This window comes from Gorilla gorilla, chromosome 20, assembly GCF_029281585.2.
Source record: "Gorilla gorilla gorilla isolate KB3781 chromosome 20, NHGRI_mGorGor1-v2.1_pri, whole genome shotgun sequence".
Classification (NCBI taxonomy): Eukaryota; Metazoa; Chordata; class Mammalia; order Primates; family Hominidae; genus Gorilla; species Gorilla gorilla.
The window spans coordinates 63,723,383-63,742,760 of record NC_073244.2 but is presented as its reverse complement, the minus strand read 5'-3'; the positions used below and the strand labels follow the sequence as shown (position 1 = coordinate 63,742,760).

The 19,378-nt window shown below is 43.1% G+C and overlaps 1 protein-coding gene across 2 annotated transcripts; it reads right to left on the bottom strand.

Annotated features, from left to right (window-relative positions):
- Nucleotides 1-351: 351 nt before the first annotated feature.
- Nucleotides 352-10,688, bottom strand: FPR2 (formyl peptide receptor 2). Of its 2 annotated transcripts, none has more exons than XM_004061314.4 (2): nt 10,446-10,688; nt 352-3,011 (listed from the first exon to the last, which is right to left on the bottom strand). In XM_004061314.4, exon 2 carries the CDS (start codon nt 2,995-2,997, stop codon nt 1,945-1,947), a length of 1,053 nt encoding a protein of 350 aa, XP_004061362.1. In that variant the 5' UTR covers nt 2,998-3,011; nt 10,446-10,688; the 3' UTR covers nt 352-1,944. The 2 variants fall into 2 exon arrangements, with proteins under 2 accessions (XP_004061362.1, XP_063557653.1); XM_063701583.1 differs by lacking the exon at nt 10,446-10,688 and adding an exon at nt 8,152-8,280 and having other exon boundaries at nt 1,113-3,011.
- Between the last annotated feature and the right edge of the window lie 8,690 nt (nt 10,689-19,378).

Below are 19,378 nucleotides of genomic sequence, written 5' to 3'. Positions count from 1 at the left end.
AACAGGACTGCCTCATATTCGTGTAGAGTTCTGTCTTTTGCCAGTGCATCCGGAAAGTATGTTCCGCACCGAAGGACCATTTCTGAGTGGTCATTTCCTGTAAGCAAAGTAAAGGGCTGAGTACCTTTGTGGGTTGATTTATTTCAAAACAAAGGCGTGAGGCAACAGTTAGCCATGGTACTTTCCTTAAAGCAGAAGCTCAAAACCAGAAATGGATGAAAAAGTAAGCCACATGAGTATTTCTAAATATTGTGTGCTTGAGGATGGGTGTTTACTGGACATGGTCTGGTTCATGTAATAAGGGTTGGAGATAATTTTGATTTGACATTAAAACTTCTCACTTGACACCTAGGTGATACTATTGTTTATTGATTCGTTTATTCAATGAGTATTTAATGAATGTCTATTACATATCAGACAGTATTTTACACATAGAGGATGGGGTTCAATCAGCAAACCATACAGACCAAAATCCCTGACTTCAGAGAGCTTACATTTTCATTGTTTAAAAGAAACTGTATCTCCAAAGGCTGTGCTCTAGAATAATAACAACAACAAGAAGAACAAAAATCAGAAATTAATAAATACATAAAAGAAAGCATTTCAAGTTTCATACTTTTTTTTTTTTCAGACAAAGTCTCACTCTTGTCCCCTAGGCTGGAGTGCAATGGCACAGTCTTGGCTCACTGCAACCTCCACCTCCCGGGTTCAAGCAATTCTCCTGCCTCAGCCTCCTAAGTAGCTGGGATTACAGGTGTGCACCACCATGCCCAGCTAATTTTTGTATTTTAAGTAGAGATGGGGTTTTACCATGTTGGCCAGGCTGGTCTCGAACTCCTGACCTCAGGTGATCCACCCTTCTTGGCCTCCCAAAGTGCTTGGATTACAGGCATGAGCCACCGCACCCAGCCAAGTTTCATACTGTTTTATAACTTTTAAACAGTTCTTATACTATTTCATGCCGATGAGTTTGACAGTTTGAATGAAATGGCCAAACTCCTTGAAATTCAGTTTACCAAAACTGACAGATAGGAAAAAACAAAAAAACAAAAAACAGAAGAGTCTAATGACTGTTAAAGAAAACAAACTTGTTATTAAAAATCTTCCCAGAAAGAAAACACAAGACCAAGTTGGCTTCACTGGTGAATTTTTCTGAATATTTAATAAAGATATAACACCAGAAAACAGAATCAGAGGAATTACTTCTCAATTCCTTTTCAGAGACCATTACAAGTTTCTCTTTGTTCCTTATTTTCTGTGAAAACTTAGCAAGGATAGTAGAAAAAGTGAAATAACAGTATATAAACATAAACACAGAAATTCTAACCAACTCTTGTGAGATATAAATATTTAAAGTACATCAGGACTAAGTGTGGTTTATTCCAGGAATTCAAGAGTAGTTTAACATTCAGAACTTAATGAACATTATTTATAATGTTTTACATAAAAGAAGGAGAATAATATGACCATCTTAATACATGTAGAAAATGCATTTGATAAAATGCAAAGTCCATTCATGATGTAAGAAAAAGAAACAGAAAACTCTTAGCAAACTAAAAATAGAAGAAAACGTCCATAATCTGATTTTTTTAATAGCTATAAAAAACCTACAGCAAACATTTTACTTTATACTTTAAAGTCTTCCCCTTATTATGCGCTATCTCATCTAAGTCTTACAAATCCCCACCAGTCTTTCTCTTCTTGTATTTCCCAACTCCACTTACCCCAGGGTATAGGCAGAAGTCAAAAAACAAAAAATAACACTAATATTATAGTAGCCTGACTCTATTTCTTAGCCCCAAATCAGGGACACAAAAGCATTTTTCCTGAATAAATACTTGAGCTGTGCATCCTTGAATGCCTCAATATGACTCAAGGGTAGATGAAGCTGGAACTGGCATTAGGGTAGGATGAACAGAACTCAAAATATCCCTGACCCCATCCTCACATTGCCTGTAACTCAGTCTCTGCAGGAGGTGAAGCAGAATTGGCAGCCGTGTCATTAGTTGGGGCTGAGTCCTCAGACAGGGCCCTCTCCAGACTGGTGGGCAGGGAGTGGATCAGTCTCTCTCGGAAGTCTTGGCCCACAAAGACGTAAAGCATGGGGTTGAGGCAGCTGTTGAAGAAGGCCAGGGAGCTCGTTGGGTTAACCAGGATGTCAATGATTTTGTACTTGCCATAGAACAACATCTCTTTGAGCCAGACGGTGCCCAGAAGGGCAACCAGTTGAAAGGGAAACCAACAGATGAAGAAAGAAGCCACCACAGCAGTGAGGACCCGTAAGGGACGGCTGGATTTAATCATGCCCTTTTTGTGGATCTTGGCTGCAATGAGCCCATAGCAGATGGCAACAATGGACATTGGCAAGCTAAAGCCAATGACAAACCGGATAATCCCTCTGGCTGTCAGCATGGTAATGGCCACCTTCTGCCTCTCCTCAGGGGTGCCACCCCAGGATGCAAAGTTGAAAGTACAGTATGTGTCCCCATTTGGAATAGTTACTGTAGTCAAAAAGAGGAAAACTGGCAAGGTAAGGACTAGAGCAAGAATCCAAGGTCCGACGATCACCTTCATGGCCAGACTCACAGTGCGGTGGTTCTGGGCCCAGACTGGATGCAGGACACAAATGCAGCGGTCCAGTGCAATGAAACCAATCAAGAATACACTTCCAAAGAGGTTGATGTCCACCACGATGTGAATTAACTTACACAGGAACCAGCCAAAAGGCCATTTTTCTCCCATGGCCATGGAGACAATGAGGAATGGTAATGTGGCTGTGAAAGAAAAGTCAGCCAGGGCCAGGTTCAGGTAACAGATGGTGGTGACTGTGCGTGTCATCCGGAATCCAGCCACCCAGATCACAAGCCCATTGCCCAGGACCCCGAGGACAAAGGTGACCCCAAGCACCACCAATGGGAGGATCCGCAGAACAGTGTAGCCAGCAGACTCATAGGACACTTCATATTCATTCAGAGGAGTGGAGAAGTTGGTTTCCATCTTGCCAGCAGCACCTGAAACATTCCAACAATGGCCATTTCTCAGCTGTGGAACCATCTTACGGCATCTGTATTTATAGCTCACATCAACTTCCACTAAAGCTCCCACTCCCACCAGGAGACCCACTCTATCTACTAAGCCTTGTTGACAACAGTGCTATAGAATTGGCATTCTCTTGGATGCTCCTTTGGGAAGGGATAGTCCTCCATATTCCCATCATTATCAATATGCATTTCACTTATCGGGCTGATCACTTCACCAAGAGGATTACAAGGCTCATACTGAACTTATGTTGTATGGACAATGGAAAATTGAGCATAGGCAGCCTCAGCATTGTGAGGAAGGCACAAGACTCAGAATCAGAAGGCTCACATCTGTGTCTCCCACCATTCAATGCAAACATGCTGGCAAGCTCTGCAACCTCTTTCAGCCCCAGGTTCTTCCAGTCTCCCAACTCCTGTCCCTCAAACTGTGAGAACCCTTGACCTCTTGCTTGGCTAGTACTCAAGATAAAGTTTGAGGATTTGGCTTGAGGTTATTGTTGAAGAGAATTTTGAGGAGTCACTGGTAACATGTAGTAGTATGTTATATCCTGAGGATTCTGCACTAGAGGAAGTCAGCAAAGAGAGTTCCATCTCTGCTTTCTACCCTCTGCTTTTCCCTGTCCCTGCTTGATGTGGAGCTCTTCTCTGTTTGGAATGCAAATAATCAGTGCCGATTTGTATAGCTTTGGTGTCTGTGGGATAAAGACTATGAGAATAATAAGTCGTATTAATACTTGTGAAGTTCTTATTAGAGACTATGCATTGTGTTAATTACTACATATGGGATCCGGTTTGGCCTATGTAATAGCTGTGTAATATTCATTACTTCTAGTTTTCATTAGAATAAATTAAAGCTCAGGGCAATTGTGAAATGTGTTGAAGGTCACTTAGATAGTAGATAATAGATTAAGGACTTCAGTTTGGCTTGGTCTGACTTCTAAACCCTTACACTTGACAGATATTGCTGGTTGCCCACCCAGCAACGGTTCCCCATTCTTCTCTGCTCGAAAAACCACAATTGTGTTTAGTTACTCACCCTGCAGAGAAGGTGTCTTTTCTCCATGTTGGGAGTAAATCTTGACTAGTCTAATTAGCACTAACTAGAATTCCTTTTACTTTGCAAGGGATTGCTTTGGTAGTGGACACGTGACTAAATTGTGGACAATAACATTGTAAGAATATAACCCTCAGAGCTTCTCAGATCAAGTTTTTTTGTTTTTGTTTTTTTCTTTTAAGAACAAAAACCCAAAACATGTAGTCCCTGCCTCTGGTCCGGATCACATCTGTAATATTTGTATCCAGTTCAACACAAAGTCCCATGTCACCTGAGCACATTTTCTTATGCCGTGGTCTGTGGACTTTATCAGAAACATCCAGGCTGCCTGTTAAAATTGTATTCATTATCCTGAGCAAACTAACGCAGGAACAGAAAACCAAATACCACATGTTCTCATTTACAAATGGGAGGTAAATGATGAGAACACATGGACACAAAGAGGGGAACACTGGGGCCTACCGGAAGGTGGAGGGTGGGGGGAGGGACAGGATCAGGAAAAATAAGTAGTGGGTATTAGGCTGAATACCTCAGTGATGAAATAATCTGTACAAGAAAACACCAGGATACAAGTTTACCTGTATAACAAACCTGCACATATACCCCTGAACTTATAATAAAAATGAAAAACAATTATATCCATAAATCTCATTCTAGAATCTGTTTGTGTAAAAGCCAGGATGATTTGCTATGGCCATGAGAATTTGAGAATCATCTCAGACTGGGCTATTCAGCATCTTTAAGAGAAATAGCAATTCCATAGCACTTGTTCACATCTAATGCTCGTAATAACGTTGGGAAACAGCCATCACATCTGGAGGAATTCATGGCCCGGGGACTTCTGTAGTTTTTTTCAACATCATGCCCAGCCAGTCAGTGGAGGCAGCAAGAAATGGAAACCAAGATGAACAACTCCAGAGCCACTGCCTTTGCATACAGAAGTCCTGCCTTTGAAAGGGATTCCCCCAAGATTACTAGGATAGGGCTATGCCTCAGTCTGGTGATTTTTAGCCTTCTTCCTTTTCCTTATTTCCTCCTTTTCTTCCTGCTATTACCAGTGAGTTTCACTGAGGTATTCCATGGGACGTTATTTAACGTAGCTCAGGGTTTCTCAGCCTTGGCACCACTGACATCTGGGTCTGGGTAATTCTTCATTGTGGCAGACTGTTCTGGACACAGTAGGATGTTTAGCAGCACCCCTGGCCTCTATCCACAGACACCAGTAGCAACTCCTTCTCCAGAAATGACAATCAACAGGTTCCATAAACATTGTCAAAGGTCCCCTCGGAGGCAAAGTCACCCCCAATTGAGAGTCACTGTTACAAAGAATACTGGGCTCAGCCAGATACGGTGGCTCACGCCTGTAATCCCAACACTTTGGGAGGCCAAGGGGGGTGGATTGCCTGAGGTCAGGAGTTCCAGACCACCCTGGGCAATACAGTGAAGCCCTGTCTCTACTGAAAATACAAAAAATTAGCCGGGCCTGGTGGCATGCACTTGCAGTCCCAGCTACTCAGGAGGCTGAGGCAGGAGAATCGCTTGAACCCGGGAGGCGGAGGTTGCAGTGAGCCGTGCCACTGCACTCCAGCCTGGGGGACAGAGCGAAACTCTGTCTAAAAAAAAAAATATATATATATATATATATACTGGGCTCTGAAGTCAGCTAGATCTCTCTTCTAATCTCATCTGTGATGTCTCCTCACTATGAGTTTTTAGTCAGTGATATCTCTTTGAGCCTCAGTTTTCTGCTCTGCAGAACGAGGACAATTTTTTTATGGTGAAGTCTAACTTTCAGGTGAGGATTAAGTGAGAATAGATGTGGAAATCTTTTAGGCTAGACTGAGTACATCTATGACAAATGGGAACTCTTGGCCCTCACCAGGCTGTGTGCTGTGTCGTGGGGCTCAATCCATTATGAAGTTCAAGGTCAGGACAAGAACGATGCTCATAGCAATAGTTGTTTCTACTTATGAACATTACCCACACGCCAAGAGCTTTTCCTTTAACCCTAACAATGCCTCTCACAGGATCTGTGGATGGGCTGTGTTAATATGTGTAAACACTGAGCACTCCTGAGACACAGTGAATATTGATTAATCTTATTAGGTTGGTGCAAAAGTAACTGCTGTTTTTGCCATTGAAAATAATAGCAAAAACCACAAGTACTTTTGCAGCAACCTGATAATTAATATAACCATTGTACAGATGAGGAAGTTAAGACTTAGATGGGCTGCGTTAATTGTTCAACGTTCCCAGGTAGAAAGAGTAGAGACAGAATTGGAGCTCAGCCAGATTGATTACCACAGAATTGTGCTGTTAACCCTTTTCCACTCCATAGTTCCTCAACAGACTCAGATTTTCTCTATCCACACTCCAAACATTCTACAAGGCACTTAGAAGACATGATCTATCCATAATCTCAAATTCATTTTAAAATGTTGATACAGGCTGGGCGCAGTGGCTCACGCCTGTAATCCTAGCACTTTGGGAGGCCAAGACAGGTGGATCACTTGAGGCCAGGAATTCGAAACCAGCCTGGCCAACATGGTGAAACCCTGTCTCTACTAAAAATACAAAAATTAGCTGAGCATGGTGGCGGGTGCCTGTAATCCCAGTTGCTTGGGAGGCTGAGGCAGGAGAATCACTTGAGTCTGGGAGGCAGAGGTTGCAGTGAGCCAAGATCATGCCACAGCACTCCAGCCTGGGTGAAAGAGCGAGACTCCGTCTCAAAAAAAAAAAAATGTTGATACAACAAGGAAGGATGATTGTGCAATGACAGGTGAGGACAAATTAACAAGGCAAAAATTGCAAAGTTTTGGGTCCACCCTAGTTGTAATGTAAGGAGGAGAACTGCGAACGACAGATGATACCTGTACTGATTATGAGGTCTGCTATTTGGTGAGTCCTTAATATGTGTCAGTCACTATATATTTTATCATCTCTGATTACAATACCCTTGCTTTGGGACAAGTGCTGTCCTTGCGTAACAGGTAGGAAAGTACGGCTCAGAGAGCGGAAGTGACTTTCACAATTATTGAGGGTTGCATTTGAATTTATGACCACAGATTTCAAATGAAAACTCAGCAGTTCCTCATTAGGTTACTCTACTTCTCCAGCGCACTCACTATCCCACACCTTAATTATTTCAGTCCTGCTTTCTCCAAAAACTACCTCATTTACTCTGTTTTTCCCACTCTCAGCAGATGCCCTTGACTGACATTATAATGAGAAAATGGTAATAACTAGATGTGAAATTTTCAGCCGTTCCTCCCCTGACCCTCAGTCTATCTGCCCCTGTTACTGTGAATAAAGACTTCTTGTTCTTTCCAATAATTTCCCTCCCTGCATTGGCCCAGGATGCCCTCTCATCTTCCCACAAACTTTCCCCCTGCATTTGTCCTTCCATTTTCTGCCAAAAACAAACCCTCAAGATTTTATTTCTACTAGATCATTCTCACTATTACATAAACATTACATAAATCATATCCCCTCCCTTTAAAAAGAAACCATCCTTGGCCAGGTGCCGTGGCTCACGCCTGTAATCCCAACATTTAGGGAAGCTGAGGCAAGTGGATCACTTGAGGCCAGGAGTTTGAGACCAGACTGGCCAACATGGTGAAACCCCATCTCTACTAAAAATACAAAAATTAGCTGGACGTGATGGCACGTGCTTGCAATCCCAGCTACTTGGGAAGCTGAGGCAGGAAGACCTCTTGAACCCCGGAAGGCGGAGGTTGCAGTGAGCTGAGATCGCACCACTGCACTCCAGCCTGGGCAACAGTGACTCCATCTCAAAAACAAACAAACAAACAACAACAAAACTAAACAAAAACAAAATAAAAACCACCCCAAAAAACAAAACAAAAAACAACCAAAAAGATCCTGGGACTATATTCCTTTCTGGTGTTAACCCTATTTCTCCTGAGAGAATTCTTTCTATGAAAAGAATTTGCAGCCAGATTTTGGAAGGAGTTTTCTGTGTTTGCTCCCTTTGATTCCCTGCCTCACTTTTTCTCCTGAATCCAGTCTGTATTGACTCCAGTCCTTAGCACTGACCTGGTGCATTTTCCTGAGGATGCTTATGACCTCAAGGCTGCAAATGCAGTGGGTGCAAATCCATATTGGTTCTTATCTCAATATCTTCGTGATAGAGGACCCATTGGATCTCTTCTTCCCATTGGATCGCTTCCTTCTCCTTAAATTATGTTTTTCCTGTGCCATGAGATGATAAATGTACACACAACACACTTTCACTTGCATTTGAAGCTCAATTGGCCACCTCTTTTCAGTCCCCTTTGCTAGTATTTTCTGCTCTAAATTGGACTCTAAATTTAGGAGTGTCCCGCAGCTTTTACTTGTTCCCCACCTCTCTTATCTCTATGTAGTCTTTCTATAGGTGATATTATCCAGTCTCAGGGCTTAAAATATCATGCTCTCTTTTCATCTAAACTATCAGCCTTGGCCTCTCTCTGGTGCTCCAGGCTGATATAACCTCTCCCCATGGGAGTCCCGTAGACATTCCAAACCTAACGTGGCTCAACCAAACAGCTGATTGTCTCATCCTCCCAAACCTGCCACTCTTCCAATATTTTGTGTCTATTTGAGTTTAAACATTCAGTTGTTAAAGCTTCCAAACTAGAACTTATCTTTCATTTCCCTTTCTCTCACCACAATCCCATCCAAGCCCTATTAATTCTATCTGCAGAACCTGCTGAATGCACAGCCAGAGCCATCTCTATCTCTACAACCTGTGTCCATGGTCCTGTCAGGCAGGAGTGTTTGCGCCAGCTTTGCAAATAGGTTGTTCCTGGTCCTGCTTTCCCCTGCCCTACAATCCAATCTCCAGAAGGAAACCAAATGAGCTTTTAAAAAGTTCAATAAGGGCCAGGTGCAGTGGCTCACACCTGTAATCCCAGCACTTTGGGAGGCCGAGGCAGGTGGGTCACCAGAGGTCAGGAGTTCGAGACCAACCTGGCCAACATGAAGAAACCCCATCTCTACTAAAAATACAAAATTAGCTGGGCGTGGTGGCACGTGCCTGTAATTCCAGCTGCTCGGGAGGCTGACGCAGGAGAATCGCTTGAACCAGGGAGGCCGAGGTTGCAGTGAGCTGAGATCGTGCCATTGCACTCCAGCCTGGGCAACAAGAGCAAAACTCTGTCTCAAAAAAAAAAAAAAAAAAAAAATCCAATAAGGGCCGGGAGTGGCTCATGCCTGTAATCCCAGCACTTTGGGAGGCCGAGGTGGGTTGATCACCTGAGGTCAGGAGTTCGAGACCAACCTGCCCAACATGATGAGACCCCGTCTCTACTAAAAAAACACAAAAATTAGCTGGGCGTGATGGCGGGTGCCTGTAATCCCAGCTACTTGGGAGGCTGAGGCAGGAGAATCGCTTGACCCTGAGAGGCAGAGTTTGCAGTGAGCCGAGACTGCGCCACTGCACTTCAGCCTGGGTGACAGAGCAAGATTCTGTCTCAAAAAAAAAAAAAAAAAGGTCCAATAAAATAGTGATGCTATTTTCAACACCTTCTAATGGCTTCCAAACTTCTAACTTATCCTTATCTTAAGTTCCCTCAAGTACCCCTGGACCTGCCCTGTGTGTTCCTCAGACCTCATCTCTGCACTCTCGTGGGACACACTGTGCTCCACCCACAACGGGCTCTGATTCCTTGAACATGCAGCTCACTGTCATCTCGGGGCTTCTGCCTTCTCTGTTCCTTCTGCCTACAATGCTCTTCCTCTTAAGCTCCTCACACCTGGCTCCTTCACATGTTTATTTATTTATCTTTGAGTTAGAGTTTCACTCTTCTTGCCCAGGCTGGAGTGCAATGGCACGATATCGGCTCACTGCAACCTCGGCCTCCTGGGTTCAAGCGATTCTCCTGCCTCAGCCTCCTGAGTAGCTGGGATTACAGGCTCCCACCACTATGCCTGGCTAGTTTGTTGTTTGCATTTTTATTAGAGACGGGGTAATGCGAGCCCTAAATGCCAGCCACACACGTGACTTACAACTTTCTAGTAGCCATGTTAAAAAAGTAAAATCATTGGGGGAAATTAATTATAATAATATGTTTCATTTAACCCCGCAAATAAAAAAAATCATTGGAACACGTTACCAAAATGAAAGTTATTAACGAGATAAGTTGTATTATTTTGATCGTACTAATGATTAAACTACACTAAGTATATTTTACACTTAAGCACATTTCAGATCAAGATAGAAACATAGGCGCTAAAAAGCCGCCTGTGGCAAGTGGATACTCCGTTACAGCACTGCTCTAGAATTTAGGAGGTGTTTGTCAGAGACCAGGAGTTCCAACGATAAATTTTAAATTCAGTCCCCAACTTACCAGCAGCTAAGCTCCTTTTCCTGTGTGCTTCTTGGCTTCCTGTGGAGCAACACTGGCTCTAAGGGCTTTTGCGGAGACTATTGAATGATGGGGGAGGGACAATGGAGCTGGAGCCAATCCCCTAACAGAAACTCAGGATTTCTTATAATTTTCAGAAGACACCTTGGGTATGTTGTCAGCAGACTCTTCTTAGAAACCAGTGTGTCTGAATGTTCCTTCACCTCCAGCCTTCTGTGAGAGACTGGAGTTCATGCTTCCAAATGTCAAGGGTCAAGGAATCTGAATGTCCAGCCCTTCCTTCTTCAGAGTTTCATGAAAATGAAAGAAACAATTACTGAAGTGAGAAGAGTTTCAGCCAGGCAATAAAGCCCAAATATGATGATTAAGTCAAACTCAATTCTCGACTTATACAGTCCTTCTGGCATCAAATGTGTGGGTCTCTTCCATATCAAGCAATTCTCCAATTCTCTGGGGACACCACTGGGTATCTCACAATTCAATTCAGCTCTGACGCTGTCTACCTGGAGTTAGTGTCAGATCCCACAAGTTAAAGGGCTCACTCTCCCAAGACTGTCCTCACTTCAGACACCAATCCAAGTCCCAGGTGGCCACCTGTACTTCTGACAGACTGGCTATAAATCGGGGGTGGGGGGATGTTTATAACCCCTTCCTCTGTTTTGATAATTTGTTAGAATAGCTCACACAACTTAAGAAGGCACATTACTGGCCGGGTGCTGTGGCTCACACCTGTAATCCTAGCACTTTGGGAGGCTGAGGTGGGTGGATCACTTGAGGTCAGGAGTTGAAAACCATCCTAGCCAACACGGTGAAACCCCACCTCTACTAAAAATACAAAAAAAATTAGCTGGGCGTGGTGGTGGGCACCTGTAATCCCAACTACTTGGTAGGCTGAGGCGGCAGAATCGCTTGAACCCGGGAGGTGGAGGTTACAGTGAGCCGAGATTGTGCCACTAAACTCCAGCCTGGGCAACAGAGCGAGACTCCATCTAAAAAAAAAAGAAAAGAAAAGAAAAGAAGAAGGCACATTACCTACATTTACTCGTTTGTTCTCAATGGAGTTCACATATCAAGAAATAAAAGGTGGTAGGTATTGTATAGGTGCAGGTCTCTAAAGAGGTGCTTCCTTGCTGGCTGCTGGAGACATAGAGATCAATCAGACATGGGCTCTGCAGACCACCTGAATAGAGAGGTGAGAATGCAGTGCTTAGTTACAATAGGGTGGGGGCACATAGTGATAGACAGATGCCTGGCTCCTTGTGGTGTCCTCTGAAAGGAACCACTAACTCAGATTCACAGATCTAGAGTCAATATCCAGAGAAGGGAACATGTAGGCTGAGACTTAAAGACTCAGATAAAGGAGAAAAAATAATGCATTATTATGAGAGGGGAGTAAAAATACCCACGAAAGGGGTCACAAAAAAGCAGGTTACGTTTGTTTACCAGAGCCTAGATGATGAGGCAGACAGCAATAAGCATTAAGTATGTAAAGGGTGGCAGATGCAATTTCTTGGATGGTCTTGAATGCTGTAAAAAGAACTTAGAATTTCTTCTTAAAATTTCTTATTTATTTATTTTTTATTATTATACTTTAAGTTTTAGGGTACATGTGCACAATGTGCAGGTTAGTTACATATGTATACATGTGCCATGCTGGTGCGCTGCACCCACTAACTCGTCATTTAGCATTAGGTATATCTCCTAATGCTATCCCTCCCCCCTCCCCCCACCCCACAACAGTCCCCAGAGTGAGATGTTCCCCTTCCTGTGTCCATGTTTCCTCATTGTTCAATTCCCATCTATGAGTGAGAACATGCGGTGTTTGGTTTTTTGTCCTTGCGATAGTTTACTGAGAATGATGATTTCCAGTTTCATCCATGTCCCTACAAAGGACATGAACTCATCATTTTTTATGGCTGCATAGTATTCCATGGTGTATATGTGCCTCATTTTCTTAATCCAGTCTATCATTGTTGGACATTTGGGTTGGTTCCAAGTCTTTGCTATTGTGAATAGTGCTGCAATAAACATACGTGTGCATGTGTCTTTATAGCAGCATGATTTATAGTCCTTTGGGTATATACCCAGTAATGGGATGGCTGGGTCAAATGGTATTTCTAGTTCTAGATCCCTGAGGAATCACCACACTGACTTCCACAATGGTTGAACTAGTTTATAGTCCCACCAACAGTGTAAAAGTGTTCCTATTTCTCCACATCCTCTCCAGCACCTGTTGTTTCCTGACTTTTTAATGATTGCCATTCTAACTGGTGTGAGATGGTGTCTCATTGTGGTTTTGATTTGCATTTCTCTGATGGCCAGTGATGATGAGCATTTTTGCATGTGTCTTTTGGCTGCATAAATGTCTTCTTTTGAGAAGTGTCTGTTCATATCCTTTGCCCACTTTTTGATGGGGTTTTTTGTTTTTTTTCTTGTAAATTTGTTTGAGTTCATCGTAGATTCTGGATATTAGCCCTTTGTCAGATGAGTAGGTTGCGAAAATTTTTTCCCATTTTGTAGGTTGCCTGTTCACTCTGATGGTAGTTTCTTTTGCTGTGCAGAAGCTCTTTAGTTTAATTAGATCCCATTTGTCAGTTTTGGCTTTTGTTGCCATTGCTTTTGGTGTTTTAGACATGAAGTCCTTGCCCATGCCTATGTCCTGAATGGTAATGCCTAGGTTTTCTTCTAGGGTTTTTATGGTTTTAGGTCTAACGTTTAAGACTTTAATCCATCTTGAATTAATTTTTGTATAAGGTGTAAGGAAGGGATCCAGTTTCAGCTTTCTACATATGGCTAGCCAGTTTTCCCAGCACCATTTATTAAATAGGGAATCCTTTCCCCATTGCTTGTTTTTCTCAGGTTTGTCAAAGATCAGATAGTTGTAGATATGCGGCGTTATTTCTGAGGGCTCTGTTCTGTTCCATTGATCTATATCTCTGTTTTGGTACCAGTACCATGCTGTTTTGGTTACTGTAGCCTTGTAGTATAGTTTGAAGTCAGGTAGCGTGATGCCTCCAGCTTTGTTCTTTTGGCTTAGGATTGACTTGGCAATGCGGGCTCTTTTTTGGTTCCATATGAACTTTAAAGTAGTTTTTTCCAATTCTGTGAAGAAAGTCATTGGTAGCTTGATGGGGATGGCATTGAATCTGTAAATTACCTTGGGCAGTATGGCCATTTTCACGATATTGATTCTTCCTACCCATGAGCATGGAATGTTCTTCCATTTGTTTGTGTCCTCTTTTATTTCATTGAGCAGTGGTTTGTAGTTCTCCTTGAAGAGGTCCTTCATGTCCCTTGTAAGTTGGATTCCTAAGTATTTTATTCTCTTTGAAGCAATTGTGAATGAGAGTTCACTCATGATTTGGCTCTCTGTTTGTCTGTTATTGGTGTATAAGAATGCTTGTGATTTTTGTACATTGATTTTGTATCCTGAGACTTTGCTGAAGTTGCTTATCAGCTTAAGGAGATTTTGGGCTGAGACAATGGGGTTTTCTAGATATACCATCATGTCGTCTGCAGACAGGGACAATTTGACTTCCTCTTTTCCTAATTGAATACCCTTTATTTCCTTCTCCTGCCTAATTGCCCTGGCCAGAACTTCTAACACTATGTTGAATAGGAGTGGTGAGAGAGGGCATCCCTGTCTTGTGCCAGTTTTCAAAGGGAATGCTTCTAGTTTTTGCCCATTCAGTATGATATTGGCTGTGGGTTTGTCATAGATAGCTCTTATTATTTTGAGATATGTCCCATCAATACCCAATTTATTGAGAGTTTTTAGCATGAAGTGTTGTTGAATTTTGTCAAAGGCCTTTTCTGCATCTATTGAGATAATCATGTGGTTTTTGTCTTTGGTTCTGTTTATATGCTGGATTACATTTATTGATTTGCGTATATTGAACCAGCCTTGCATCCCAGGGATGAAGCCCACTTGGTCGTGGTGGATAAGCTTTTTGATGTGCTGCTGGATTTGGTTTGCCAGTATTTTATTGAGGATTTTTGCATCAATGTTCATCAAGGATATTGGTCTAAAAAAAAATTTCTTTCTTACAATTTCTTCTGCTTAAAAGCTATTTAAGCAGGAGAGTGACTTGTCAGGTGTGTGCTTCCAAAAAACATTGTTCTAGAGCCCCCCTGCAAAGGGATGGCTCTGAGAATGTTCCCAGTTGGAGGCAGAGATCTTAAAGGGTAAGAAGTTGCCAGAGATCAAGGTGAACTTGTCGAATAATTGCCTGTGCTGGAGTAGTGTGCTAGAGAGGAGGTGTAGTTTAGGGAGAGATTTCCAGGCTTGGTAGACTGGGCTTGGAGACCAAATGGCTCTGGAGAATGAGGAAGCATGAAGGGTCTTTATGAAGCCCACATTCATAATTCATAATTACTGTATAACCACCCAAATCATAGCATGTAAAACAACCATTTCATTACGTTCATGGATTATGTGGATTGGGAATTAGGATAAGGCACAGAGGAGATGCTTGTCTCTGCCACCCAAAACTCAAAGGTCTGGGGGGTGACTAGAAGACTGTGAATTGGAGTAATCTAGAGCTCCTTCATTCACATGTCAGATGCCTGGGTTGGAATGACTCAAATGCTGAACTAGGCTGGTATTACACCAAGTGCCTACGGGCAGCCTTTCCAGCATGGTGGTCTCAGAGGAATCAAAGTCCCAGGACAATGGCTGCCTTCCTCCAGAACACGTGTCCCAGGAGAACTGGAAGATGCTTCCTAGCCTTTTTTGACCTAGCCTTGAAAGCTACATGGAAGTCATTTCTACCACGTTCTTTGGTCAAAGTAGTCCCAACTCTACCCAGGTTCCAGGGGAGAGGCGATACAATATGCCTGCCTTCCTGTCAGTGGAAGGAGTGTCCAAGAATATTGTGGCCATTTTCTTCAGAACCGTTGCACCAAGGTAACTGCGTGGATTTGGGGGCTGTCATTGAGACGAGAGTCAATGAAAAGAAGCAGAGTGTTTAGTTTGTTAGAGCTGCCATAACAAAATACCATTGACTGGGTGGCTACAACAATAGAAATATATTTTCTCACAGTTTTATCAGCTGGAAGTTTAAGATCAAGGTGTCAGCAGGGTTGATTCCTCCTGAGTCCTCTCTCCTTGGCTTGCAGATACCGCCTCCTCCTCATGTTTTCACACAGTTTTCCCTCTATGCCTGTCTGTGTCTCGATCTCCTCTTTTCATAAGGATATCAGTCATATTGAGTTGGGGCACACCCTAATGACCTCAGTTTCAGCTAATTACCTCTTTAAAGGTTGTATCCCCAAATACAGTCACATTCTGACATGCTGGGTTGTATTGGTCAATTCTCATGCTGCTAATAATGACATACCCAAGACTGGGTAATTTATAAAGGGAAGAGGTTTAATGGACTCACAGTTCCATGTGGCTGGGGAGGCCTCGCAATCATTGCGGAAGGCGAAGGAAGAACAAAGGGACATCTTACATGGCAGCAGGCAAAAGAGAATGAGAACCAAGTGAAAGGGGAAGCCCCTCATAAAATCGTCAGATCTCGTGAGACATATTCACTACCATGAGAATATTATGGGGGAAATCGCCCCCATGAAACAACTATCTCCCACCTGGTTCCTCCCACAACACGTGGGAATTATGGGAGCTACCGTTCAAGATGAGATCAGGGTTGGGACGCAGCCAAACCATATCATGGGGTGAGGGCTTCAACCTAAGAATTTGAAGGGGAATGTGACACAATTTAGTCCTTAACAGAGTTGTGGGAGAAGGTGAGGAGAGCAAAGGCTGCAGATGAGTTTGAGAGGAAACAGGAACCCAAAATGATGTGTCTGGACATCAAGGGCAGGTCTGAGCTAGAGACAGGGGTCTGATGAATGTTAGCTGAGGTGTGGTTCAAGTTTTAAGCATGGATGGGTTCACCGCAGAGAATGTGAAACAGCAGATAGAGAGGTTTATGTAATTACTAAGATACTGATAATACTTATTGCACTGGAATTCATGCCAAGTGCTTTGTATCACTGATCTTATTTGTTCTGCTCCAGAAAACACCTCTGTAAGTATCATTGCTCTCAATTCACAGGTGAAGTGACTGGGACCCAGTGCAGTTAAATCAGGGGTCAAATCTAGCCACCGCTTGTTTTTGTATGGCCTGAGAGCCAAGAATGGCTTTAATATTTCTTACCGGCTAAAGAAAATCAAATGAAGGGTATTTTGTGCCATGCAAAACTTATATGAAGTCCAATTGTCGTGTTTTAAATAAAGTTTTATTGACATACAGTCATGCTCCTCATTTACAACTTTGCTTGTGGCTGTTTTCAGGCTACAACAGCAGAGCCAAGGAGTTGTGATGGAGACCCTATGGCCTGCCAAATGAAATATATTGACCATCTGGCTCTTCATAGGAAATGTTTGTGGCCCAGTGCAGTGGTTCCGTCCTGTAATCCCAGCACTTTGGGAGGCCAAGGCAGGTGATTGTTTGAGGTCAGGAGTTCAAGACCAGCCTGGTCAACGTGGCAAAACCACATCTCTACTTAAAAAAATACAAAAATTAGCCAGGCGTGGTGGCGGGCACCTGTAATCCCAGCTACTGGAGAGGCTGAGGCAGGGGAATCACTTGAACCTAGGAGGCAAAACTGCAGTGAGCCAAGATCACACCACTGTACTCCAGCCTGGGTGACACAGTGAGACTCTGTCTCAAAAAAAAAAGTTGGGGGAAATGTTCGAGACCCCTGGATTAGCTGGCTTGTCCGGAGCTAGTGAACAGTAGTCCTGGGATTCTAGTCCAGGCAATCTGGCTTCACCACCTCAGTCCAGTGCTTTACTGGGAGGCTGTGCTGCTCGCCGAGGCCATTTCTCATGTTTCAGTTACCAGAAGAGTCAGGGACTTTTGCAGCATAGGCAGGAATACCCCCATTCCGGTCAACCCTAAGACATCTTCCCTTTTAGCCTTACGCAAACACAGAAGTGGAAGTCCATTTTAAGACTTTCCCTTTTTTCTTCACCATAGTCACTTTGGAATGCACACTCGGCTCTATTTTTGCCCAACCTAGTGTGCTAATCACGGGCCATTTGGTAGCAAGGAAGAAAACCTACTTATGTTTTAGAAAAGAGGGCTCATGGGAAACAGGTAGGGGTGTCCCAGGACCCCCATTTTAGGAAGAACAGTCAGACTTCAAAAGACCTACAAATTTTTCTGGCAATTACTCTCTGTGGAGTCCCTTGTCTCTTGTTTTCTCTTGACGTTTGGGCCCTTCTTCTCTGTGCATAATGATGTCCTCTGCCATTCCCTTTATTTTAATCCCCTTACAAACTGTTGGCTTCCATGTGACTCCTAGGCACGTCTTCATTTGTTACCCTTCATACCTTAGGAATCTTCTAAAATGCATCTGTTGTTATGGTCCCAAGAAAATGTTTATAAAATACAAACACAAATGTTTATAAAGTACAAATGAACATATCACCCTTCTGATTAAAGATCTTCAGTGATTCTTCATCTTATCCCCATCCTCCTGGTGTGGGATGCTGGAGTGTAGCAGTCCCCAACATTTTTGGCACCGGGGACCAGTTTCATAAAAAACAATTTCTCCATGGGGTGGCGGGGTAGATGGTTTCAGGATGATTTAAGCACATTGCATTTATTGTAGACTTTATTTCTATTATTATTATTACATTGTAATATACAATGAAATAATTATACAACTCACAATGATGTAGAATCCGTGGGAGCCCTGACTTGCTTTCCTGCAACTAGACAGTCCCATCTGGGAGTGATGGGAGACAGTGACAGATCATCAGGCATTAGATTCTCATAAGGAGCACACAACCCAGATCCCTGGCATGCACAGTTCACAGTAGGGTTCACACTGTTATGAGAATCTAATGCCGCCACTAATCTGACAGGAGGCAGAGCTCAGGCAGTAATGCCAGCAATGGGGAGTGGCTGTAAATACAGATGAAGCTTCTCTTGCTCGCCTGCCAGTCACCCGCTGTGCAGCCCACTTCCTAACAGGCCACAGACCAGTATCGGTCTGTGTATTGGTCTATGGCCCAGAGGTTGGGGACCCCTGCTGTAATGTGAAGTCAGGAGCTGTGGTAGCTTTCTTGGAGCCATGAAGTGGCAATCCCCAGGAAAAAAAGTCACCATATTAGGGATAAAAAAGAGAAAAGATTAAAATGAATGTAGTTCTTGATGATATTTTCCAGATATAACCTAACCTAGTATTACCCTCTTGCAAAATTCTTGTAAAGTAAACCATAAATTTCGTCTTGGTTCTAAGCTAAGCTTGTCCAGCCCATGGCCTAAGATGGCTTTGAATGCAGCCCAACACAAATTCATAAACTTTCTTAAAACATTATCAGATTTTTGGGGGATTTTTTTTTTTTTAGTTCATCAGGTATCGTTAGTGTTAGTGTATTTTATGTGTGGCCCAAGACAATTCTTCTTCTTCCAGTGTGGCCCAGGGAAGGCAAAAGATTGGACACCCCTGGTTGAAGCCATTGTTAGGTGTAATTGTAAATTATAAATTACTTAGAATTAAAAACAGCCCGGCTCACGCCTGTAATCCCAGCATTTGGGGAGGCTGAGGCAGGAGGATCACTAAACCCAGGGGTCTGAGACATGCCTGGGCAACGTAGCAGGATACTGTCTCTAAAATAAAAAAAAAAAACAGCCTTAATGCAACAATGCCTTGGTAATAATGCTTTTAGAATCAGTGTCGTTATCTCTGATTCTGTAACTGTCTTACCGTATTTCTCCATATCACTCTGATACCCTTGGAAGGATGCTTAACATTTCAGAAAAACAGTTATTTCTTTGGGCTAGAAGACTACAAATGAGCTTCCACAAGATCAGAGGATTATGGGGTTAATCTTGCTGGTGTGCATGGGTGTGGACGCGCTGTCCTGCCAACTGTCTCTACATCCCCCCCTCCCTTAC

Bases quoted from the DNA above. Each gene is read 5' to 3' on its own strand.
- FPR2 (XM_004061314.4), bottom strand. From the start codon at position 2,997: ATGGAAACCAACTTCTCCACTCCTCTGAATGAATATGAAGTGTCCTAT.